Source organism: Chelmon rostratus, chromosome 3, assembly GCF_017976325.1.
Source record: "Chelmon rostratus isolate fCheRos1 chromosome 3, fCheRos1.pri, whole genome shotgun sequence".
Classification (NCBI taxonomy): Eukaryota; Metazoa; Chordata; class Actinopteri; order Chaetodontiformes; family Chaetodontidae; genus Chelmon; species Chelmon rostratus.
Genome location: NC_055660.1, coordinates 16,133,099 through 16,157,627, shown reverse-complemented (window position 1 = coordinate 16,157,627; position 24,529 = coordinate 16,133,099). Strand labels below are relative to the sequence as shown.

Here is a 24,529-nt window from a genome sequence, read left to right as displayed (position 1 = left end):
AAACAATAAACAATATATACAAAGAGTGATGAGGCAATAAACAATATATACAACAGAATTTACAATGTGCAGGTATTCATGTTGACAGTGACAATGAGTGATGAATGTTCATTTAATGTTCCACATCATACAGAATCACATACAATCACACCACCAGGGAGGAGGTAAAACAATGCGGGTAACCATCGGTCAATGTCGCTTCTCATCAGTTTTATCAGCAGAGTTTGGAACATCTCCATCTCATCTTTCTATCTTATCTTTCTACCCAGACACCTGTCTCTCAAAAAAAAGCATGCCAAGTGAGGCCTTACCATGTCAGTGCTCAAATTAAACACTCCTTTATGTCCAAAGAATTTCTACCATAATCAGTCAATGGACAGAAAATAAATGAGCAATAGTCAATAGTTTAAGATGTTTATTTACCAAAAATGCCAAACATGAGCCAATTCCAGCTTCTCAAATGTGAGGATAAGTTACTTTTCTCTATTTTACATCATAGAGGAACGATTCTGGGCTGCTGGCCAGACAAAACAAGCAATTTGAAAACTTAACCCTGAGCCCTGGGAAACTGTGATAAGCATTTCCCACCATTTTCTGACATTCTAGAATAAACAATTAAGAAATGACTGAAAATTAATCCACAGATTAGTCAATAATAAAAATCCCCTTTAGAGGCAGACCCGCAGTGTCTCATGAAAGCACACATACAGTCGCCTTGTTGTATTGGTTTGAGCCGAATCACTGCGTTGTGACAAGCAACTTTTATAATGTTGTTTAGTATTCTGTATATATTTTTGACTTTGAGCTGCTATACATTTAATTTCAATGATGCTGCAAAACAGTGGTTCCCAACCTAGAGACCTCCTGAGTTCAACCAAATGGGACAGAAAAAATATGAAAACACACATTTTTGTTTCTTTTTTTCATGTCATTTTTTTTACTACTTTAAGTACTGCATACTGTTACCTCTCTAGGCCTCTAAAATCTTGCATACTAGGATTTTTTAAAAATATTATTTGATTGAACAGAAATCCAGACGGACAAGCCTACAGTATGTTAAACACAGTGACACGCCCATTTCGCTCTATGTGTGTCCGCACCATTTTCACACCATTACTGTCCATGTTAGCAACTATTGTCAAGTAGGAAAACTGTCATGATTTTTGCCCTGTAGGCCAACATTGTGGTTTACTTTGTCATCTGCCAATTAACATGGTTGCTGTCTGTGGCTGGCAGACTACAATCCATTTTAAAAGCGGCGGTGTGTTCGTGCGGCGGTGCACCCGCGTACTAAATGGAGCGCACCCTCTTCTCCCTACAGCTGGATCTGTTCTTAAAGGGAAGGACAGAAAATTGCAGAAGGACGCCTAATACTCTGATTGGCCGTACAAGATACAACAAGTTGTTTTTATTTAATAGAAGTCACCTTAAACTCAAACCTGATAAAATATGATATGATTCATTTTTACCGTGGCAAAGAGAGGTGGGCTTTCGGCTGTATTTTGAGAACAGCCAGTTCCCCTTTAACCAATCCAGACGTTCCCTTTAATTCAACCAGCTCCTCGAGACGAGTTCCTCCGCCATGTATCCACTGTCGGCATAACACAACAGCGGGACCTCACGCTCTGTACATCTTCCGTGCCCTTCTCTGACCGCCGCGTCACCAACGAGTTTCTCTCCCCTGCCATGCTCCGGGTCACCTCGCTACTGCCCGCCCTGCTGTTCGTTCTCCTGCCGGGCCCGAGCCGGGGATATTTCCCCGAGGAGCGCTGGAGCCCCGAATCTCCGCTCCTCGCTCCCCGGGTTGTCATCGCGCTGGTCTGCCGCAACTCGGCGCACTCTCTGCCGCTGTTCCTCGGAACCATCGAGCGCCTCGACTACCCAAAGGACCGCATTGCGCTTTGGTGAGTGCCAGCAGTTTGGGGAATAGCGCCGAATGTCAGTCTATATCATGTCAAAACTTTTGAAATTATTTTAGGAATATTTCATTGGCAATACAGAGCCGCAAAGTTTTATTCAACATCAGAGTGAGCTCGGGAGCACCAGGGACACGTCAAGCCTATGTAGACACAGGAAAACTCTGCGTGCGTTTGCGCGTGCGCTTGTGAGTTGGGGCTAGGTGGTGACCGCTGTGTTATTATGAGGATGTAGGTAGACGCACGAGCGTCCTACCTCCACACTGATCAGATCAAACCGGCAGCGAAAGGAGTGAAAGTTGGGGCTGCTGTATGGACTCCGGTTTCGGAGCGCGGAGGGCGCGTTGCAGCTGCAGAATCGTGCCCATGAAAGATTCCATTCAGTCATAGATATTCTCTCTCGTCGCCCCTCCGGTTTTTCCCCCTCTACCCCTCCCTTGCGTTTTCACTCCCCTCCCTCTTCCCCTTCCTCATCTTCGTCCTGCAGACTCGATTGGAAACAAAACCAGTACTGTTAGAACAAAAAAGTTTTACATCCACGTCCAACATACTTGTGTCTGTGAAGATGAATATTAGCCGCCTCTGCAGGATTTACATTCTTTAACCTCAGCCTGTTGTTCTGTCACCAAGCCCCCGGCCTTCCACATTATACCCGACTACAACACTGCTGCCTCTTCTCGTTTTGATCCCTTGCCATTAGATCTGTCTTTAAAGATCAAGTTAATCTGTTCATCAGCATTTAGACTTGACAGGTTAGATTAGAATTCTTGGCAATAGCCTCAAGCAGAATTATGTTTAATGGGTCTGTGTGAGTGTGGATTAAAATTAATCATTCACTCCTATGCGTTGATTGTTTGATCCAAGAGGGGGTGCTTTGCTTGGTCTAGGAGCGAATGTTGAATTAGACTTCCTCAGTGGGAGCTGGAATGAGGTATTCAAGTGTCCGTGTGTCTCTTAAAACAACCCAGCCTGGACGTTGAGTTTTTCTCCTTGTGTCTGAGCCAGAAACCCAGCCTCTGTGCCTGAGTCTAACTATGCCCATGTGGCAGCCAGAGCTCAGTTTTCTGCGTGGTTGCTTTGATCTACAACACATCTCTTCCCTGAGTGGACGAACAGACATAAAAAGTTTTGAAATGCAGCGTGAAAGACATAAACTGATCTGCTAGCTGGCCACCTGTCGATACCTGCAGTTATCAGCCTGACAGGTGAAGAGGGAGTACTTGGCAAGCGGCAGCAAAGACACACATACATGGAGACTGCCTTGTGTGTGTCTGTTCTGTAGGAACATGCAGGATGGATATTATCAATCCATTAATCTTCCATTTTCGTCCCCCTGCCTCTTCGTCAGCGCTCTAATCCTTTAGGCACGGTTCTATTGCTGGCACGCAAGCAATCCCAAATATTTACTGTCGGTAAACCCGTTTTTTTCACTACCTCTGCTCATTCAAAACTCCACGGCAGTCAGAGAGGGAGAGGTGGACGAGTGCATAGAGAGAGAGGAAAAAGATGGATGGGTGAGTCAGTCACATGTAGGTGCTGGGACAGCACTGCAGTGTTAAAACACCACAGAGAGATGGGAAACTAAAACCTGCAGCACGCCGACTGTCACTCAGTACACGACAGGGCTGGGAGTAAATCCACTTCTCTCATATTTACACATTCCTTCTCTCTCTTGCGGGTGTTTTTGAGCCCCTCACTGACACACACTGAGATTTGTTATGATAACACAGACAGCAGACGAATGCCGCTCCTCCCCTTCTTAGCCCCTATTGTCTGTCTTTGTTCTTCTTTGTCCACGCCTGACATTAGTGATGTGCAACTCAACTCTAATAACAGCAAAACCCTCAGAGGATGTAAAGCCAAAAGTAAAGGTGGATGTTAAATATTATATCAGTTTTGGATAAAAAAAAATCAATATCTTCTGGGATTTGGTTATATCGAGATCTGTCTTAAGTGTTGTCTTCCTCTGTAAAGCTGCAGTAATCAGTATTTTCACATACGCAAAAATGGTTCAAATGACTGCAATCGGCTGTAATTGTTTGCTAATTACTGTAATTTGCCAATGTTTTGATTTCAGCTTGTTCTGCTGCCCACAAATAGCCAAAAAAAAATCAATTTTTGCTTAAGGCTGTGTTACAGTCGAGTGATATTTGAGCGTTGTAGCTCGAATAAATGAACAGTGACTCCTTCTACAGGTTTGGTCATCACATTCACATTGCAGATTATTTTGAGTTTTCTGAAGCACCAATTGTGATCTCCAGCTGTTTTGAAATAAAGCTTGAACAAACTGTTACTTTCATTATTATTATTTATTATTATTATCTCTTAGTTTTTTTTTATTGATGAAGCAATGAATTGTTTACTCTATAAAGGGGGAGGTGAATATAGCCATATTCCAGACTCCAAGGTGGCATCTACAAATTGCTTGTTTTGTCTGACAAATGCTCCAAAACCTAAAGCTGTTGTATTTGCATTTACACAAGGCAGAAAAACAGCAAATTCAATAGCTAAACTCTGTAAAAAAAAAAGCGTATAAATACACTGCACTTGTTACTATAAGTGGAAGCATTATTTATGTAGAGACATTAGCTCACTGTAATAAATGAATGAATCAGGACTAGAAAATCATGGAGCTCCTGCTGTGAGAATGTGAGTGACAGCATAATAACTGCTGGTTAATATTTATAGATACGACATTGTCGTGCAGAACGTTTGCTGTTACAATCTGTAACTTAAATTTCGGCACACAGTGATGGAGGGTTTTTTTTTCCACCTATGTACCCCTAAGACAAAGTAACACGGGTTAATGGAGAAGAGTATCTTACTCAGCTGGTGGTACTGCTGACCCAGGTGCGCTCCTCACTCATGGTCTCTCTGTTGTGTGTCATCCTTCCACAGGGTGGCGACAGATCACAACATAGATAACACCACAGCCATCCTGAGAGAGTGGCTCATCAAGGTGCAGAATGATTATCACTATGTGGAGTGGAGGCCTGATGATGAACGCAGGTACAGTGTGTGTGTGTGTGCGTGTGTGTGTGTATGTGAGAGAGAGAGAGGGAGATATAAGTAGATTACCGAACGGGTCTGTCTGTGCATGTCTCAGAGCCTTTGAAGACGAGGGGGGGCCTAAGCACTGGAATAATCTCCGTTATGAACATGTAATGAAGCTCCGCCAGGCAGCGCTGGAGACCGCCCGTGAGATCTGGGCCGACTACCTCCTGGTATGTTATCATCCACTCAGCAGCTTCACGAGCCTCTTCTTATTATGTACTCTCAGTGATGTCTCTGACTCCAGGTCAGATGTGTGAGGAGATGTGTATAAGTATAAGCTGATTCATCCATCGCCTACACCTGCTTATACCTGTTCAGAGTAATAGGGTGAAAATTAAAAATGAGAAATGAAATGAAGAGAAAGCAAAGCTGTCTGTGCTAATATAACAAAGTAATGGAGAAGGAGGATGAAGTGAAGTTCTTTGTAGTCAGTTTAACCCATGATTAGATCATTTTTTCTACCATTTTACCCAAAGTATCGTTGCTATGGTTAGCTGCACGTGCACCATTCTAGTGACCGTTAAAATGTTTTCCTTAAGCTTTTAATCCTCAGAAAAAGCTAGTAAGCAGACTTTAAGTTGACATTTATTTTGTTATACTACTAAGTCCACAATTAACTTTGATGGGTATTTAAAATGTTGATTTTTAACAGGTGTCTTGATTTTAACACCACCTGCCTACCAAAAGTTATTTTGTGAAATATGAAAAGTGGATTTTTGCAGCCGATACTCATATTGATATTTGAGAGTATTTTGACGTATGATATTTTGATATGTTTTTTTACAATCACAACTATCATAAACAAAGTCTTTCATAAGGATTCTTTAAATTTGGTAATCAAAGAGCTATGACCAAGATGTGTACTGAGCAGAAAATTTTCCAGCTGAAAACAACATTTGTCAGTGTTCTGTGGCGTTTAAATATGCAACGCATCTACACTATCTTAGACATATTTTTGGCGATTCTGTTGTGAACTTTTTACTGATTTGTCGACATATAGGCCCGTACTGATGTATCTGGAATAAGTTCAGGATCAGCTGATCGGCCAAAAACATCACAATGACATGAAAAGTCACAATGGAAAATGTTTCAAATGTCAGTGTAAGAATCAACTCAGCTTTAAATTGGCAGTATGACACACACAAACAGATAATCTGGCTAAAGTAAATACAGTTTCGACTGGGAGCCGTCACATCAAACACACATGATTAAATGTTTTGGCTTTGAAAAAAAACATTCCTCTCTGGACATGGAACAACATTGTTTTTTGCAAATGCACCAGAACAGCCTGCAGCAAATACAAGTGCAGTCTGTTGGCTGTCCTTATTTGAAGTTCTGGGCTGTGAGATGAAACAGGTTAGATAGAAGCTGCTTATGCTCACAGTTCTCTGTGATCGAACCATGTTGCTGTGGCCCAATCAATCATTTAGTGGCAGCGGTTGACATTTTGTATGTGCTTGCATGTGCACGTTTGTGTGCCATTGTTGTCAATATTGTGCCCTTCTCTTCCGTCTGCAGGTGGCTGACTGTGACAACCTGCTCATCAAGCCGGATGTGTTGTGGAAACTGATGAGCGAGAACAAGACGATTGTAGCACCCATGCTGGAGTCCAGAGCTGCCTACTCTAACTTCTGGTGCGGCATGACTTCACAGGTACTGCAGATGTTCTGTTTTAATGCTGTGAACCGCTCACACCTGTATAACAGCTTCAGGTACACCTCATAGTTCCTTCACATCCTTTGCACCAGATTTAAACATTGCATTGTGTCTGATGTATCTGTTATGAGGGTGGTACAAATATTCTGCTGGCAATTTGTATTTCTAAACAGTATATTAACTCATTTGACACCTGGCATAGAAAAGTAGAACTACAGCACCTAATATAAGTATATTTTGAATTAGCATTGTGAAATTATAAATCAGATTTGATTATATAAAAGATATTACTACACAGGCTCGGGAACACAGTAAACAGTTCCTTTGCAAGTGATTACAGTCTGTTTTTACACAACGTCCCAGCTTTTTTGAAATCTGTGTATCTGTGTGTAAAGTTACCACACCCAATCAGAAATCCATTTAAGGCTATTGTGCAAATAATATGTGTGGACTTTAAATGATGAGCTGCATGTTAGTACAGCTCTAGAAAAAGAAATGGGGATTTCTTTTCCTTTTTTATTGTTGCATTACAACACATAATAAAATTTCCACTAGCATCCTGTTTCACTCTAACACACAAACTCACCTAACAGTCTGTGAAGATTATTTATCAAGTGTAGCCTCTTCATAATGTCTCTATAAAAAGCTTTTTTTTTTTTGTTTTACATCTTTGATGAATAATGCAATCCAGATAAATGTCTGCTCTGAACTCTGTGGGTTACTGATAGCGACTAAAATGTCACTTTTCATGTCGTCCTGCTGAATAATGGAGCACATCTCTTGCCACCCTCATTACACAGAAATATGATCTTGGAGGAATTTTACACTTCATGATTTTTTCTTATGCATGAGGAAATCAAATTTGTGCAAAACACTCACCTCGAACACTGTAAATGAGTTTGAATTTGAAGGCTTAGTAGAGTTTTTTTGTTTGTATTGTATTCAGTGTTGTGTTTTCCCTCAGATTACTGTGTAAATGATTTGTCTCAGAGGTGAACTGAAACTTAACTGATTTGACGTAATATGTAGCTCTGATAAAGGTTTGTGATATCCGTAGAGTATATGGCTGGTGCACAGACAACCTGCACAGCTCATTATGGTACATTTGCTCCACCTTCTCAGTCTGTTACTTCTGCTTAAAAAAATGTTTTTTTTTTAATCAAAGTGACTTTGACAGACTTGCATCAGATATGTCAGCCATTCATTATTTGCATGTCTTGGAAACAGTTCTGTCTGTGATCTATTTCTGTCTAGATAGGATGCATCTCATCTGAGCTTCTTTTCAAACCAGACTAGACATATGGACATTGTCTGTCCTCCAGCACAAAATCAACCAAGTCAAACCAAGAGTTTGCCTCTCTTATTCCTGCAAAGAACATTTCCTTCCATGACAGTTAAGGGGCCTGTAGCCAAAAAGCAATAAGCATGTCTGTCAGTATCTTTTCCTATAAGTCATTGTTACTCAGTGTCAGTCACTTAATGTTTTTTTTTTTTCACAGTCCAGTTTTACATTTTTTGAGAATGTAAGGAATGGAGATTCAAATATGTCTTCCTGTAGATTGTCTTTTTTTTTCTAACTGACACATAGACATATCTCACAGACTGGGGGCAGCTGATTTTCTCAAACAAGTCTCAGTCAAATATCTAAGATCAAGTTCCTCATGAGATTTTGAATCTTACCTATCACCCAAACCAGTTGGACACAAAGAAAATTGTGTGTGACAGCACGGTGTTGATGTGCACTCTCTGCAGGGTTACTACAAGCGCACACCAGCCTACATGCCTATCCGTAAGCGGGAACGCCATGGCTGTTTCGCTGTACCGATGGTCCACTCTACCTACCTAGTGGACCTACAGAAAGAGGCCTCTCGTCAGCTGGCTTTTTATCCACCACACCCAGAGTACAGCTGGGCCCTGGATGATGTCATCGTCTTTGCCTACTCAGCTCGCATGGCAGGTGAGACAAATGCAAGACTGGGGGATTTGTTATCAGAGAGCTGGTTAAATGTCTTTCCAGGCTTGTTTTGTAAGCATGTTTTTCCTCTTTAATCTTCTCAGATGTGCAGATGTACGTGTGCAACAAAGAAACTTATGGGTATTTTCCAGTTCCAATGCCCTCCCACGCTACCTTGCAGGATGAGCTGGAGAGCTTCTTGCACACTCAGCTTGAGGTCATGGGTGAGTCGAGAGTGCTCAGAAAGACCAGAATGATTTCTGTGCTCTACAGTTTTAGCAAAAGGGAGCGTGTTTGCTTGTGATAAAGCACTTAAACAGATACTAGGCTGTGATTACATCAAATTACTTCTTGGAAATGGAAATTTGTTGGTTTCAGATGGACTGATCTGGTTTTACTCCAATTTTATCTTCAACTTGCAGTGTCATGTTGTGCTGGTCTGCAGGTTTTGCATTTAATAGATTTCTCCAACCTATGTTTAGCTAAACTGCTGTTTTTTTTCAGAAAAGGTTTTCTGGAAGTAGCCTAGAGTTCTGAAGTTATATTGAGTTATAGAGGTACAGAGTTGCCATAGCAAAGTATATACTGTATGCCTGAAAACCACATACTTAATTAGACTATCCCTTTTGGAAGAGTCTTGAGAGGAAAAACTTTCCTGCTACTTCACCACAAAATTCTGTTTCAAAAGTTTGCAAAGTAACATCTAAACAATTCTTGTGCATTTTGGAATCAAGTCCTGTGGACTGATGGAGTTAAAATAGAAGTTTTTGGCAGTAATGAGCAAAGATATGATTGGAGAAAAAAAATTCATGAACGGAACACCTCTCCAACTGTCAAGCACGGGGGTGGATCGATCATGTTTTGGGCTTGTGTTGCAGCCAGAGGCACGGGGGAACATTTCACTGGTAGAGGGAGGAATAGATTCAATTGAATACCAGCAAATTCTGGAATTAAGCTTCACACAGTCTGTGAAAAAGCTGTGGATGAAAAGAGAACAGCATAATGATCCCAAATAGACCTCAAAATGCACAACTGACTAGAGGTGCAAGCTGAAGTTTTGCCATGGCCCACACAGTCCCCCAACCTAAACATCATCAAAAATCCGTGGATAGACCTTAGAAGAGCAGTGCATGCAAGACGGCCCAAGAATCTCGCAGAAGTAGAAGCTTTTTGAAAGGAAAAATGGTTGAAAATCCCCCAAACGAGAACTGAAAGACTCTTTGCTGGCTACAAAAAGTGTTTACAAGCTGTGATACTTGCCAAAGGGGGTTTTACAAAGCACTCACCATGCAGAGACTTTTTGCTTCAGGCCCTTTTGCTGTTACGTTATTTTGAAACTGTAAAAGATAGAAATATGAAAGTGATCTTGCTTAAGATATGTAAGAAATGTGTCATCTTCATCAGAAATTTTGACCAGGGGTGCCTAATTTTTCACAGCATTTTGGTTGCAAACTCAGGAGGCTCATTGCTCTTGTCATTCAGGAAGCTGCTGTTACGCAGAGCTTTAATATCATGTCCGGGGAATAATAGTAAACTATAGACTTCGGTTATCCTGTGCAAATGTGCCACACAAAACACGGGTGCTGGAAAATATTCTGCTACTAAAAATATATCTGCAGCGAGTTTTTTTTTTTTTTTTTTGTGCTGCTGAAGACATTGGCAGTAGGCGTGGAAAGCTGTTCAGATGATACATATAGTACAGCAGGAAACAGTGCACAATAAAGTGCCATTAAAATGGATGTGAATGTGATAGATAATGTCCCTATAATTCAATAACTCTGAATATATATTCCATGCTATCAGAATTAAGGCATGGTCCTTCTGTTGTTACAACATTATATCCTACAATATATATCACACCCTTTGTACACTCTTTGTACACATTATAGGTGAGGAAAAACCAGTAGGGTTGGCTGAGAAACCTACATAATGAATACTGCTATAATAATGAAATAGTCATTGCTCAACATATTCTCATCAATTCTAGCATGTAAAATCAAAGCAAAAGTTAAACTGTGGTTCATTTTTGAGAGCTCCATTGGAAACCTCCTGAGGACTCCTGTACCTCTGTTTGGGAAACCCTATTTCAACACATTACTCATTCTCTTTGTAACGTTACGCCTTTTTTTCCTTTGAAAGTGAAAAATCCTCCATTGGAGCCCTCCAGCTTCCTGTCTCTTCCTCCCAAACAGCCTAACAAGATGGGCTTTGATGAGGTACACACACACACACAAACGCACACAAAAAAAACCCCACACACAATAACCGACACGTGTGTGAGGTTCTGCATTTGTGTGCACCCAGGTGTTTATGATCAATCTGGTGCGGAGATCTGACCGTCGGGAGCGAATGCTAAGAGCGCTGTACGAGCAGGAGCTCAGCTGTAAGGTTGTAGCTGCTGTGGACGGCAAGTACGTCTCTCATCTTCTTCCTCCCCCACCACTCTCTGTATCCTCCTGATTTGTGCCTCTGCAACATGCAGTGTAGATTGATGTAAGGAGGCTGAGCTGAGACAAACAACAAGGTGAAGAGTAGCAGGAGCATGCTGTCATTCAGAGATTCACTAAACATGTAATTTGAACGCATCTGTGAGGAAAATTTACCTCAAATATTAATGTAGACTGTCCAGTTATTAGGCTGTGTCGTGTTTTATATATATTAGATATACTTTTTATTGAACACGACACACATCACATCTATGTGATTTATTGTTTCCTTGTCTAATCTCTTTGTTTATCTCTTCTTATTTTCTCAGAGCTCTGAACAAGACTGACATAGAGTCCATGGGGATTAAGATGCTGCCGGGATACAAAGACCCTTATCATGGTCGGCCTCTCACCAAGGGGGAACTGGGTTGTTTCCTGTCTCATTACAACATCTGGAAGGAGGTGAGATGCTCGTACAGGTCTCAGGCCCTCTGCGTCTGTCTGTACTGACATGGCGGATAACGTTAATTACTGAAACACAGAGTAACTGAGTTTGTGTGAGGAAAGGCAGCTTAGTGGGCGCAATGACTGCGTTTGATTTATTGTTTCAATAAATGTGCGGCCTTTTGTGAAACAGGGTTTTTGAACATCTTGTCGAAACCTTTCGAAGGTTATATGTATGTCTTCATGTTCAGCTCAGTTCAACATCACATCACCTGGTGAGCACAACACCATCAGTATTAGGATTTAGAGCAGCTACATTTAACCACCTCAAGCAAGTTAATGCAACAGATGCAAAATAACTTTTCACAAAGAATACACACACGCACACATATATATATATATACACATTTAATATTTGTTGTCAATTGTTTTATCCTTATCCTTGTTAATATTGAACAAAGGACTCCAGATGTTATTGATGCCAGGAAAGGACTAAAGAAACTTTCCCATCACAGTAATGCTTATGCCAGCTCACAATTATCACTAAATTCATGTGTGTGTGTGTGTGTGTGTGTGCGTGTGTATTTGTGAGTAGATAGCAGATCGTGGTCTGCAGACCTCCCTGGTCATCGAGGACGACCTCCGCTTCGAGGTGTTCTTCAAACGTCGTCTACAGACGCTGCTGCAGGAGGCGACGACACACAAGCTGGACTGGGATCTCATGTGAGTGATGCTTCAGACCAGAGGAAAAGCATGATGTAGTAAACGGAGAGGATTATCATCCCCCTGTGGTGAAATCTGCCCATCTGTCGCACACGATATCTCAGGCACCACTGATCTGATGCAGAAAATGCAAGCATGTTAGCATCACACTACTGAGTATGAGAAGATCAAGGCTTCCATTGTTCTGCTTTTACAAACTGGTGCTGGTTCACATGTCCTGGATTTCAGTGTCCTGGACAAATGAGAGAATTATCCGGGCAAATATTGTCTGTGTTTATGGACTCTGTCTGCCCCTGTTTTTGTGTCTAAGTCACTAACAGGGACAACAATCTTTGAAATTGGTCAAGTATTGAGATAGACTGTTGCAGCCAGTAGCTGCAGTGCCGTCCTTCCAGGCGTTTGTGCACCGTCAATGTACGCCCACTAAAAGTGTTTGTTTTTGGTACTGACAGGCTGAGATTGTTATTCTAAGTGTCTGACAACATTATGGAAAGGATCCTTTTATTATTATTATTATTATTTTATTTTAGATCCTTTTTGTTTAACCAGGAACAGTTGCTGTATTGCACTCGCCAAAGCCACCGTACTCCATTTACAGAAACAGTAATTTTATCATCATAAATCATATTTGTTCATGCTCGACAGAAGCAAAATATGACTCACCAAAACCTTCTTGGTTTGTCTTTGTACTGTTCCAACTCTTGTTTGGTCAAAATGAACCCTTAATTCACTCAGTTAGATATGAAAATATCAGGAGAGGAGTGAGAGTGAGGGTGGACATCAGCGAAGCAGTAGGAAAAACAGCATGTAAAGCCTGAGTATCTTCACATGTAGCTCAGGAATTATAGAGATTTAAATAGTCAGACGGATTTGATCGGTTGAGAAATGGTAAAGAACAGATACACAAACAGCAAAATAGAGCCGTCCTCGGTGGAATCAAGGCATCGGTTCAGTAGTCCTACAACTCCGAAGTAGCGTTTAAAAGCTTAAAAGCCTGTCATATGCACCACTAATTGCAATTAATAGCGTTATATGCTATACCTCATAATATATTCAGCAGTTTAAATCAACTCACTTTTACATTTTAAGTACATTTTGGTACACCATCAACTATGGTGTGGTGTTTTGTTCCCAACTGAAGTGTTTTGAATTTGTTAAAACTCTGATTTTCCTGTCTGACCGGCATCTTTTCCAAAGCAACAGTGGTGGAGGCTCATGGGTAATGTATTATGTAAAGCCATCCACTGTACCAAGCTGAATAAAAGAAAAAAACAACACAATTTCTCAGAATCATAATTTAAATAATTCATGGCCATAACCATAACTTATAGTACTGCTACATTATCTATGGGACTCCAGTGTTTCTGTGTTGAATAATCTCTCACTTTGCAGCTGTAATTGACTGGATGAAAGGATGACGACTGCGTATTGTTTGGGGAATTACATTTTAATTGTTGCCCAAGTCAACAGTCAGAGCACAGCAAAACTCATCTTCTCATCTCTCTTGATTAAGTGCTGGAAACTTTGTCATGTAGTGACTTTGTCTGTTGACTGCTAATTGGACAGTAAGTTAACGCATTTAATTTCTGACAGTGCGTTTGTAACATCTACTCTTGACTCACGGCTGACAGAAATGCTGCCAGCGTGTGGAACAGTGTAACATGAAATCAGATGCTGCAACACGGCTCATATGATAACGTCTACCATTCTGTTCCAAGTTAAATGCTTGTGATATTTATTGTCTCTCTTATACAGTTACATTGGACGGAAGCGAATGCAGGTGGACCACCCAGAGACGTCTGTACCGAACATCCACAATCTGGTGGAGGCAGACTACTCCTACTGGACACTAGGCTACATGTTGTCATTACAAGGAGCCCAGAAGCTCCTTAGGGCTGAACCTCTGAAAAAGATGCTTCCTGTCGATGAGTTCCTCCCTGTCATGTACAACAAACACCCGGTGTGAGTAAAACCCCTTCGTTCCCTCATCCTCTTTCTGTTCCTCTTATCTGTCTCGTCTTTTTGAGCCCTTGTTAACCTAACCGCGTCCCTGCTGCTCTCGCTCCTCAGTTCAGAGTACATGGACCACTTTGAGCGTCGGGACCTGCATGCGTTTTCTGCTGAGCCGCTTCTGGTGTATCCAACCCATTACACAGGAGACGCGGGCTACATCAGCGACACGGAAACATCGGTGGTCTGGGACAACGACACCATCAAAACCGACTGGGACCGAGCCAAGTCGAGGAAAACTCAGGAGCAGGGGGAGCTGAGCTTTGAGGCCCAGAACTCTGATGTACTGCAGTCTGAACTGGAGAACTGGAGCGCACGGGACGAGCTGTGATGAAGAGGGGAGGAGACGAGGAGGAGAGATGGGAGAGAACTCTGGCGTATAGAGATAAGGAAGAGGGAGACAGAACAAAGCTGTGATAGTGGGGGAAATGGATAAGACGGAGGGAATATAACAGAATGCAGGAGAGGAGGGAGGAAGGGCAGAGTAGATGAGGGACAAATGCTTATCCTTGTACATTTCTCTCTCCAATCAATCAATCAGTCAATCAATCAAGTTTATTGTCACATGTATACATACAATCTTTGATCTATCCACTACTTGATCTTTCTCTGAAGAGAGGAGGTTAGATGTAGATTTAACTCTTGAAGAGTCAGCTAGCAGCTTGTTTTATTTATTGCATCCAGCGCACTTCCCTTGACCACAGCCTGGTCCTCAAATAGTTCCATGTTTGAAACAGTATTTCTCGCAGACTGAATACCACAATATCCAAAAATTCCCTCTGTCTGTAGCTTTTAACAGAAAAAAAAGAAACAGGAGAAGATGCAGTATTAAGCCCAACTCTAAAAATGACTTCAACAACTTCACGTCACCAAAACTAAATACATGTAAAAAGCTGCAGAATGTTTTGGGTTTGAAATGTGAGACTGTAAAATAAACAAAGATTTTGCTACATCTCTTCTATACAGAACTATACTCTGCTATACTCTCAGTGGTTCCCAACCTGTTTGGCTTGTGGCCCCTTAAAAAGAAGCAATGTCTCTTTGTAACCTTTAATCGCCAGTCGTGTATAGCTCCAAGTCACCAGTGTGTTATTTAAGTAAAGTTGTTACTTAATACCCTTTTTCTATTTTTTCACTTATGAATGTATGACTTGCAACTTGTGTTGCATTTTGTTTGTTGAAGATCAGAAAAACAAATGAATATAGATTTTTAGTAACTTTTCATGTTATGTCTCTCCTCTGTGTTTACAGAGCGTCTCTTTTTTTAACCAAAGAATGAATAAAAACTTTTATAATGAAAGGCTTGTTTGGCCGTGTTGTACTGAATTTAGCTCGGACTACAAGGGGATATGCTGGAGCATCAGTCCCTTTAAGCTCAGTTAAAAGTACATGGTAGCTCTGACAAATTGTGGGTTCACGTCTAGTGAGAGCTGCAGCGGCTGAAACATCAAAATCCGCTCTGTGCTGCCTCTTTTTTTGGCATACAGCAGTTTTATTTCAGCGCAGACATGATGTCCCGCAAGTCTATGATTGAGATGTTTCTTTTAATTGGTGCCTGCTGGTGTTTGCCTGCCCTGCCAGTACATAATGGTCAGTTTGGGCTGAAGCAGTCCGCCATTACTCCTCCTCCTCGCTGTGCTAGCACAGACGATCAGTCATTTACTGTTAACCTGTGAAGCATTACCCTGCTGCACTGACTGTTGCAGTTTCATGATATTTACATCCAACACAGAGATTTGAATTAGAAAAAATATTTAATGAGAAATGATCGTTTAGATACTAACACACCTAGTGTCTGTGTTAGTTGTCTATACAGGATGCATTTTTACCATTGCAAGGCTTAACAGGAAAGCCAAACTGTGAAGCTGTATTCAGACAAAGTGTGCTATAAGCTAAATGCTACCATCAGCATGCTAACATGCTCACAATGACAGACTTGTTTAGCTGTTAATATTTTCCATTTAGCATGTTTGCATGCTGACATTCGCTAATTAGTTCTGAGCACAGTACAACTGAAGCTGAAGGGGATGTGATTAGTTTTGCAGTTTTGCAGTTTGGTATTTGCTCATAAACCTAAGTGTTGGGCATTTTTAAATTTACACCTATTGATGGCACACACATCAATAAAGTTATTACATCCCATCCTGAGGAGAACACTGAAAGACATTTAAGTCTTGTGGCGTACCTACCGACAGTAAAGCCCTGCTACTAGCATGTGCTGTGTGTGTGCTTGCTCGCATGTCAACAGTATGTATATGTTTATTATGCCACCGGAGGACCTGTGTGTGTGTGTGCGCACGAGTGCCTGTGTGCATCCACGTGCACTGGCACATGTCTGTGTGGCTCAGACTAATCCTATTAGATCTCTCTCTCCCCCCACCTCTATATTTACCTCACCCCACTCCGAGATTAAGCCAGGTATTTTCTGCAAGTGCCTCAGCAGATCAATAGCCACTTTTCTACAGTAGGCCCTGCTGGGGTTTTACTAGAACTAGGCTGGACTCAAACTATCGACTGTCTCAGTTCATTTCCTTGACGCTTCCGCATCCTGGCTGTCAAATCACCTTGATAGCAGGACGCAGCAGGATCATTATAAAGCTCTGAGGGGTAAATGAGTGACATCAGTAATTAGTAAGAGCACAACTGGCACTGTTTGGCTGTGAAGGAAAGCTTGACTCAGATTAGGAGGTTTCACTCAGTGTGAATTATCCAATGACAATTGAAGGGAGGTCAACTTTGTTTGAAGTCTCACAGTCCTTACAGTATCTTGTTTAACACGATGTAATAATAATAATCAGTAGATGGTGATGAGTCAAATCGATTACACCAGCTCATCATCATGATGCAAAGCTGTACTAAAACCAAAGACTCTATCAACATGTCAGAAGAAGCAGGCAGATGTGTGATTACTACACAGCATCCAGGCCTGTGCCTGACTAACACTGAAGGCATAAACTACCCCATTATCTAGATTCATTAGCTGTTTTCTTTCTATACATCATCTCATTCAGCTCTCCACAACGTAGATCCTGCACTGGTCCCAGTACCACAATGACCCCTAAGATAGGACGCAGTCTATAGGCTCAGAAATCTAAGCTAGAGTGACTCCTGTCTTTTCCATGAATTCAACAGAGAGAAACAAACGGCTCCTTTGAAAAAGCTCCTGTAGAATATGGAGTTTCATTCCTGGTTGATCTATGCCTTTGAGTAGTAGCTAGGTTAATGGCTCAGTCTAATGCAAACTATTCCATCAAAAAAGTGACAGTGACACTGTGGTATCTAAGGCCCCTAAATCAAGGCCCTTGTGACAATGGCGGGTATGTTTAAGAAACACTATGGTCAATTTGATGCTAACGTAAAACATTTCTGATTTTCTTTTCTCTGTTTCTTGTCTGTCTTTCTTTCCACTAATTAACCTACATGTCAGGCCTTTCTTCACAATCCAATTTGTGCAGTTTCTTCATCCTTCCTTTCCTCCCTCCCTTCTTCTCTTTAAGTAATAAGATTGCTGCTGTTGAGCTGAGAGTTTTAGGGCCGGCAGTACGCACACGCACGCAAACACGCACGCACACACACACACACAGCAAGCCCTGCCTCTGAATTACAGCACTGCCACACCTCCAGCTATCTGTAATCTCCCTCAGTAGACCACAGAGAGCAGGGTGAAGAAATTACAGATAGAGGGCTGAAGAGGCAGTGAAAGGTGCCACTAAAATAACAAACTTAACTGGATTTAAAGGCAAAAACAAAGCAAACCAAAGAAAGAATACAATGGCTTGAAAGAGAGGAGAAGCTGGATGTATTTCTTTCCCTGTCAAGTCGAGGAGTTTCAAGGTGAGGTAAATTACTTGTGGTATATGCAGCTGCCACAGTATGCACAAAGATTGATGGCCTATTAAATTTGCCACTAACGAAACAAGGCAGTGTTGCTTGTATATATCAGGTGCGATCGATCAGCTTCAAAAAGGGAATGATTGTGAAATACTTTTTCCAAATGTAGGATTTAAGCTCTGACCTTTCTGAGTCTTCCAGTAAATCCTCTTTTTTTTCCCAGGTGAGGTGCAATGCTGCTCCATTTCAGACGTATTTCTTCTGCATCAGCCTTGGAAGTTTCAGTCCAGAGTTGTAGTCTCAAATGGATCTGGCACAGCTCAGAGCCAGAGAGCCAAATCTAATTTGTGAGGTTATCGCTGTCAATTCATAGCCTGCAGCGACTGCTGCGACAGTGAAATACAGGCTGGCCGAGACAGATAAAGCACATTTCTGAGCTGTTAGGCCTGAACTTTATTTCTGTATCTGAAATTTATTTCTTATGTGGTTTTTGTTCTGAGCCATAAGTCTGCTCTTGGAAAACAGCATCCTGTAAATGGCTGGTTCATCCTGGCCAGCTGATCCTGGCTCGGCTGTTGTGTTCTATTTAGATCATGTTGACTTTTGTCCACAAAACCTATTGTAGCTTATTGCTTGGATGTCATTCAGTAGGCCTCAACACCGAAGTCAGACAAAAAATAAATAAAAAATCAGACAGTCAGTGAGCAGCATTACTTAAGGGGAACATCCACCAGAAAGTGCTGTTACCTAGGTCATATATACAGGAATAGTTTCTGCTATTGCTACAGCTAACTCAACCAATCAAAGCATTTATTTGTAAGTAAGTATGTAGGTATGGGAGGCCTGAGTCCATAAATTAAAAACAAACAATAGCACATGTCCATTGATTAGGTGTGCTTGTGTCCAGGTCTCAGTTTTCAAAGCCTGAAAACCTGTAATATACTTTATTGATTTTTAGACATTCAGCTCAGCTGACTCCAGATATTGTCACCATAATTGGCCACATCCAGGCCATTCTGGATAATGTGCAGACCTGCGTCTGCAGTGGAGCTGAACAAATGTTTTCCCTCCATACACTGATCAATAACAAACTGTCGTATCAGTGACTCATCACTTTCTAGACTCACTATTTTGCAGCAGTTCTGTATTCATGTATAAAAGGAAGGTTATTCGTGTATTTACATGCTCATAAATCACTTGTTGTTAATGGTCATTCAACTCATAGCAAGTCTCTGAAAGCTACTTTTGTTCCAAACACTCATGTGGAGCTTCTGCTGCACCAAAAATGATGTGTCCCACGCAAACAAAAGTGCTTTCTTCAGGCTAAACACAGAGGAAATACGAGCTTTACAGTGTATACAGTAAGTGTATTTGTTGTCACAGTAAGTTGGGCCAGAACTTTCTGGTACAAACATCAACATCTGTCACTCTTTGTCTGAGTGATGGACTGCGACAGGAGAATCTGCCCCAGTTAGACCTCGTTTTCATTAAGCAGCATTTAATGAAATAAAAACCATGACAGTCGTGGAGTTTTGTTTACATGCTCTGTCAGTCAAATCTGATCCAACCGCACTCACAGAGTCCTAATGAAGCTTGTATGCTAAAACTTTTAATAAGAAATAGCTAAAGATGTTTTTCTTTGAACTTTTATTCTTGCTTATTTAGTCATGAATATTTAATTCTTGGAAGAAATGCCAAAGGTTTGAAAGCAAGTTTTTAGGGGCTAATGGATCATCGAGTAATGCAGCCACAATGTAGGTTTTCTGTATGTAAACAAATCTGTGTTTCACCATCTCTCCCCTACAGAGGGATTTTACCCTTTGCCATTCCTTTCCTTCATCATGGTGGACCTGTTCCTAAACCGGGTTCTGGTAGAGAACAACTGGGACCAGGATGAACTCAACACAGAGCGCGAGATTGTCGGCATCCTCGAGAATCGTATCATGATGCTGTTCTTTGCGTCTGCTGAGAGCGACAAGTGCCAAGAGTTTGTACCTGTTCTGAATGACTTCTTTAAGAGGCTGAAAGATCCAGCGTACATCGAATACCCCAAACTGCTCGCACTCATCTACATCAGGTCTCGATCTTTGCCTCTCCGTTATCTCTTCGATGCAGACATGTGATTGCATGGATTCACATTCACATGGTTTTATCATTCATATGATTTATTTTCCACCTCCTCTCTCCAGCTTGGACCGATCAGAGGAGCAGCAGGAAAGATACCTCAGAGACCTGCACAAAAAGGTTCTGTTTCTGGCATTTGGGGACCCGTACAGGAAGTAGGTGGATGGAGATAAAAACTGTCTGTGAATACATTTGTATGTAACCTGTTTGAGTTTATATTGTTGAAACTATATGAGGATGTAAACCAAAAATAATGCAAACCATTCTGACACTTCTCAACATGATTATGATTAGTGTGCATTGTCACACCTCGGTGTGTGTTTCTCTGTTTCTCTCAGAGAACTGCAGGCCATGTTTAAGGTGAAGGACGTACCAACAGTAGTGGTCCTCCGTCCCGACGGCTCCGTCCTCTCTCCAAACGCTGTGCCGGACATCTGTCGTTTCGGCTGCGACTGTTTCCGAGACTGGCAGGAATCAGCGGAGCTCATTGAGAGGAGCTTCATGCTCAACGAGGAGTTCGACGACCTGAATCTGCGCAGCGCCACCGACCCTGTGAGGAGACTCAAGTACAAGACAGAGGACGACAAGAGGAAAAAGAGATGGTGGAAGATATGGGGGAAGGGCAAAGATAGAAATGAAGAGGAGGAGGAGAAAGATGGGACATGGGATACGAAGAGAAAGGAGGGAGATAAAGGAACGTGGAGGAGAAGATGAAGATAAAAATACAATCATATAAATATATATACAAAAGGCAAAGGTGTTTTGTGCTGATTGTCTCAAATCCAACCTCATAAATACTTAATTCTTGGTTACTGATGCTGCAGCTCTTACAGAAACTCTTGTTTTGTCTGCCTGCAATGGCATGTGCAGTAGAATCCACTGGTGTGTTGCTTGAGGTAAATTGTTTGGACATGTGTCTCTCTGTGCTGATAATACAAAACTTTAACAGGAATGAAAAAAGACTAAGTTATTCTATCTTAAAAAGTTCTATGCTACTATCACTATTACTACAGTTACCTATTGGCCAGAAACACAACTTCAAATTATTTTTAATGTTTATCCATGTTTGTTGAATTTGTAAAAAAACAACAACAGGTGTTTAACCAAATGGTTTCAAGATACACGCTGATAATATTTTATGTATGTGTGTGTTTTTCAGCTACTTATGCAACTCTAAACTAAACTTAGGCGCTGGCGCCTGCTGGTGTTTTAAAATCCAAGTTCTGTGAATATGTTATTTATTTTTAGTGTTATTTTGCATCTCTCTGTCGTGTCTCTTGAGCTGATTTTTATTTTGTTATTGAATAGCTAAACATGAGTTGCATTGATCTCCAAAAACAATAAATTCCCGATTCTGCTAACACAAGCTGCGTCTTTATGTCCGTGCCGTGGCTTGATGAGCTGTATTGTGCTGCTCCCAGTCGAGTGAATCAGACGATCACTAACCAGATATTCCCTGTGGTTCTGCTCCTCTATTAGTTACTGAATAATAAAGGTCTCGGTGTGGCTCACTTCATTAAGCTCCTTTTTTTTATTTTTTGAAGCACGTCTCTCATTCTCTAATTTCTATGCTTTCTCATTCAGTCACTTTCTTTACACTCACTCAGTCACTGTGAGCACTTCACGTCCCTTGTCCCTCTGTCACCTTGTCTTTCAATCCCTCCCTCCCGGACAGAGGAGGGGGCGGGCGGTGCGCAGAGACACAAAGGAAGAAGGAGTGAGCAGCTACTGCCATCAAGGTGAAGGAGACAGAGTCGGTGAGTGAGCGTAACGTGAACTGACAGGCTGGGAAATGATTCAAGTACAAGCCAGAAAGAGCTGAAAAGAAAAAGATCCACAATGTTTTCAAGGCTGTTTTCTTCTTGGATTTGCAGCCTCAAGGGGAGATAATATTTGTGGGAGGTAAGCAACTGTGAGGATTATCCACTGTAACAGCCAGCAAGATGGGCTCATATGATTAACGGGAGGTTTGTAAGTCTGACTGAGTGGAATATGTACAGTCTAATTTATAGGACAGAGTCATCAAATCACACAGCCAGCACGAAATACCAAAACTGTCAAATATTCTCATGTGTGTTATCGTTGTTAGTCTGTCAAAGCTAAAAACTTTCCCGTTCTACAGCCCCGACTCTACACAGGAGGCCATAATGGATAAAACTCACCTCCTTAGCTTAGCTTTTAAATATAATTTAATCTAATTGTCCATTTAAATATCAGAGATTTGCTGTATTTTCTTTTTTGTCTTTTGTTTTCACTTGATTTCAACTGCATTAGTTTAACTTTAAGTTCTAAATCTCTTTTTGAATTGCAAATCGTTCACCTTTGCTGTATTTGTATTACTCTTTAAAGCACATTGAATTGCATTAAGGTGCTGTACAAATAAAGCAGCTTTTTGTTGCCGTTCATCACGTTTGCCGCTCACACGCATGTGAAAACCCTCACCAATGTGCACAAAGTGTTTCAATCTCTCCCTCTGCACCTCCCTGTAAGCCTCAGCCCTCCTTCACCATGGTGGACCTGTTCGTTGGCCGGGTCCTGGTGAAGAACAACAAGGACCAGGATGAGCTGGACACGGAGCGTGAGATCATCCTGCGCTTGCAGAACCGCATCCTGATGCTCTTCTTTGCGTCTGCTGCGTGTGAGAGCTGCCAGCAGTTTGCTCCCACACTCGCTGACTTCTTCAGACGGTTGACAGATGAATCCTATGTGGATCGCTCTGCTCAGCTGGTTCTCTTGTACATTAGGTACAATGCACCAAAGCACACACACACACACACACACACACACACACACACACACACACACGAATTTAGTGATAATGGCGAGCTGGCATAAGCATTACTGTGATGGGAAAGTTTAAGTTAAGGTGTTGACAGCACTTACATCAGACTTGCAATGGTCCACATTTATTCTGAAACTCTAAAACCTAAACCTAATTCAGTGGACAGTTTAACCATACCCCAACCTTAACCTAAACCTTTCTGTGTGCAGATTCTGTTCCACATGTGCATCTTCCTGCAGTACAGTGTCTATGTTTATCTCTTGACAATGATAAGCACCAGTAAAATACCCTTAGATGGGATGATTTTCACAGTCCTCTTTCTCATTCTTTGCTTAGTCCTGTCTTTGTCCACATGGTCATATGAAGACACAAACAAGCATTTGGAGAGGTAGTCTGGACTGGGAGTTTATCTGTCTATTCCATACCTCCCAGCAATGTGCTCTTCCTTTTCCTTCCATCTGTCAGTTTGGACCAGTCAGAGGAACAGCAAGAAAGCTTCCTCAAAGAGCTGCCCAAGAAGTGCCTGTTCCTGGCCTATGAGGACCCCTACAGGAGGTGTGTGGGACTGGCCCGTTAGTTGTGTGCACAACCTGCTGGTGGATGATTGTAATGTAAATACACCTAGCTGTGTCAATACATTAGTTCTATGCCAATGTGTGTGCTAGTGTGTGTGTGTGTGCGTGTGCCCACAGGGAGCTGGAGGCCATGTTTCACGTGGAGGAGCTGCCCACAGTGGTGGTGCTGCGTCCCGACTGCTCCATCCTCATCCCTAACGCAGTGGAGGAGATACTCGGCCTCGGCCCAGTCTGCTACCGCAACTGGCAGGAAGCAGCAGAGCTCATCGACAGGAACTTCATGATCAGCGAGGACTTTGAGCAGAAGTCCATGCGCAGCTGGAGTGACCCCGTGAGAAGGCTGAAATACAAGGTGGAAGATGAGAGGAAGGAAAAGAAGAAGAAAAAGCGCAGAGGCTGGGGTGGAGGTGGAGAAGGAGATGGAGGAGGGTCACTATTATGATGCAGAGCAAGAAGAGGACAAGACTCTGGATTTCTTCAAAAGTTGCCATGATTAGTCATTAAGGCTTCGACACAAAGTTCTCTACTGCTGCTGTCAATGTGACAGAGTTTTGTTTAGCCAAACAAACTTTTTCACAGCTGGGTGCTCTCATCCGACTCAAGAAACAGAATCGTCTACCTGATGTGATGAGCTTTGCTTCTCTATATGAGCGCTAAGCCACGGGCCAACCCAGTCACCAGAAGGAACGTTGGTATTGGACGTTTTTTTCGTTCCAACTTTATGTCAATTCTAATTTTCATGTTGTGACCATGGTTACGGTCTAGTTAGTATTTTCGCCTCGCTGTCCCAACACCACCACCATCTTCTCCTTGTCCTGATCATAAAATTCAACTCATGAACTAGTATGAACTAGTCACTTTGATGTCTATTGTAGATGATATGACTATGTTGATATTAACTCCAGCATAAGTGGGTGTGGATATGGCAACGACTAATAAAAAGAACATATCTAAAGGAACTCTGAATGCTGCTAACCAGTGCTGACCTCAGCCGCAAATTGGCTGTCTTTTAATGTCTTTGAATGCTGCCAAGC

General features: G+C 41.9%; 3 protein-coding genes across 3 annotated transcripts; all 3 read left to right on the top strand.

Annotated features, from left to right (window-relative positions):
* The first annotated feature begins 1,594 nt into the window (after nucleotides 1–1,594).
* LOC121603963 (procollagen galactosyltransferase 1-like) lies at nucleotides 1,595–15,453 on the top strand. Its single transcript, XM_041933307.1, has 12 exons — nucleotides 1,595–1,904; nucleotides 4,815–4,925; nucleotides 5,023–5,140; nucleotides 6,489–6,623; nucleotides 8,379–8,583; nucleotides 8,685–8,804; nucleotides 10,720–10,796; nucleotides 10,885–10,991; nucleotides 11,336–11,468; nucleotides 12,046–12,173; nucleotides 13,929–14,135; nucleotides 14,244–15,453. The coding sequence occupies exons 1-12, from the start codon at nucleotides 1,687–1,689 to the stop codon at nucleotides 14,512–14,514; spliced, it is 1,830 nt and encodes a 609-aa protein (XP_041789241.1). The 5' UTR covers nucleotides 1,595–1,686; the 3' UTR covers nucleotides 14,515–15,453.
* A 2,451-nt stretch (nucleotides 15,454–17,904) lies between these two features.
* On the top strand, nucleotides 17,905–21,336 carry LOC121604697 (nucleoredoxin-like protein 1). Its single transcript, XM_041934273.1, has 4 exons — nucleotides 17,905–18,017; nucleotides 19,821–20,091; nucleotides 20,204–20,293; nucleotides 20,477–21,336. The coding sequence occupies exons 1-4, from the start codon at nucleotides 17,981–17,983 to the stop codon at nucleotides 20,850–20,852; spliced, it is 774 nt and encodes a 257-aa protein (XP_041790207.1). The 5' UTR covers nucleotides 17,905–17,980; the 3' UTR covers nucleotides 20,853–21,336.
* A 557-nt stretch (nucleotides 21,337–21,893) lies between these two features.
* LOC121604500 (nucleoredoxin-like protein 1) lies at nucleotides 21,894–23,937 on the top strand. Its single transcript, XM_041934033.1, has 4 exons — nucleotides 21,894–22,040; nucleotides 22,629–22,882; nucleotides 23,386–23,475; nucleotides 23,613–23,937. The coding sequence occupies exons 2-4, from the start codon at nucleotides 22,647–22,649 to the stop codon at nucleotides 23,935–23,937; spliced, it is 651 nt and encodes a 216-aa protein (XP_041789967.1). The 5' UTR covers nucleotides 21,894–22,040; nucleotides 22,629–22,646.
* The last annotated feature ends 592 nt before the right edge of the window (nucleotides 23,938–24,529 follow it).

Bases quoted from the DNA above. Each gene is read 5' to 3' on its own strand.
- LOC121603963 (XM_041933307.1), top strand. From the start codon at position 1,687: ATGCTCCGGGTCACCTCGCTACTGCCCGCCCTGCTGTTCGTTCTCCTG. The intron at 4,926-5,022 runs GTACAGTGTGTG...TGCATGTCTCAG, and splicing joins AGGCCTGATGATGAACGCAG to AGCCTTTGAAGACGAGGGGG. The intron at 14,136-14,243 runs GTGAGTAAAACC...CTCGCTCCTCAG, and splicing joins ATGTACAACAAACACCCGGT to TTCAGAGTACATGGACCACT.
- LOC121604697 (XM_041934273.1), top strand. From the start codon at position 17,981: ATGTATTTCTTTCCCTGTCAAGTCGAGGAGTTTCAAG. The intron at 18,018-19,820 runs GTGAGGTAAATT...TCTCCCCTACAG, and splicing joins TCAAGTCGAGGAGTTTCAAG to AGGGATTTTACCCTTTGCCA. The intron at 20,294-20,476 runs GTAGGTGGATGG...TGTTTCTCTCAG, and splicing joins TTTGGGGACCCGTACAGGAA to AGAACTGCAGGCCATGTTTA.
- LOC121604500 (XM_041934033.1), top strand. From the start codon at position 22,647: ATGGTGGACCTGTTCGTTGGCCGGGTCCTGGTGAAGAACAACAAGGAC. The intron at 22,883-23,385 runs GTACAATGCACC...TCCATCTGTCAG, and splicing joins CTGGTTCTCTTGTACATTAG to TTTGGACCAGTCAGAGGAAC. The intron at 23,476-23,612 runs GTGTGTGGGACT...GTGTGCCCACAG, and splicing joins TATGAGGACCCCTACAGGAG to GGAGCTGGAGGCCATGTTTC.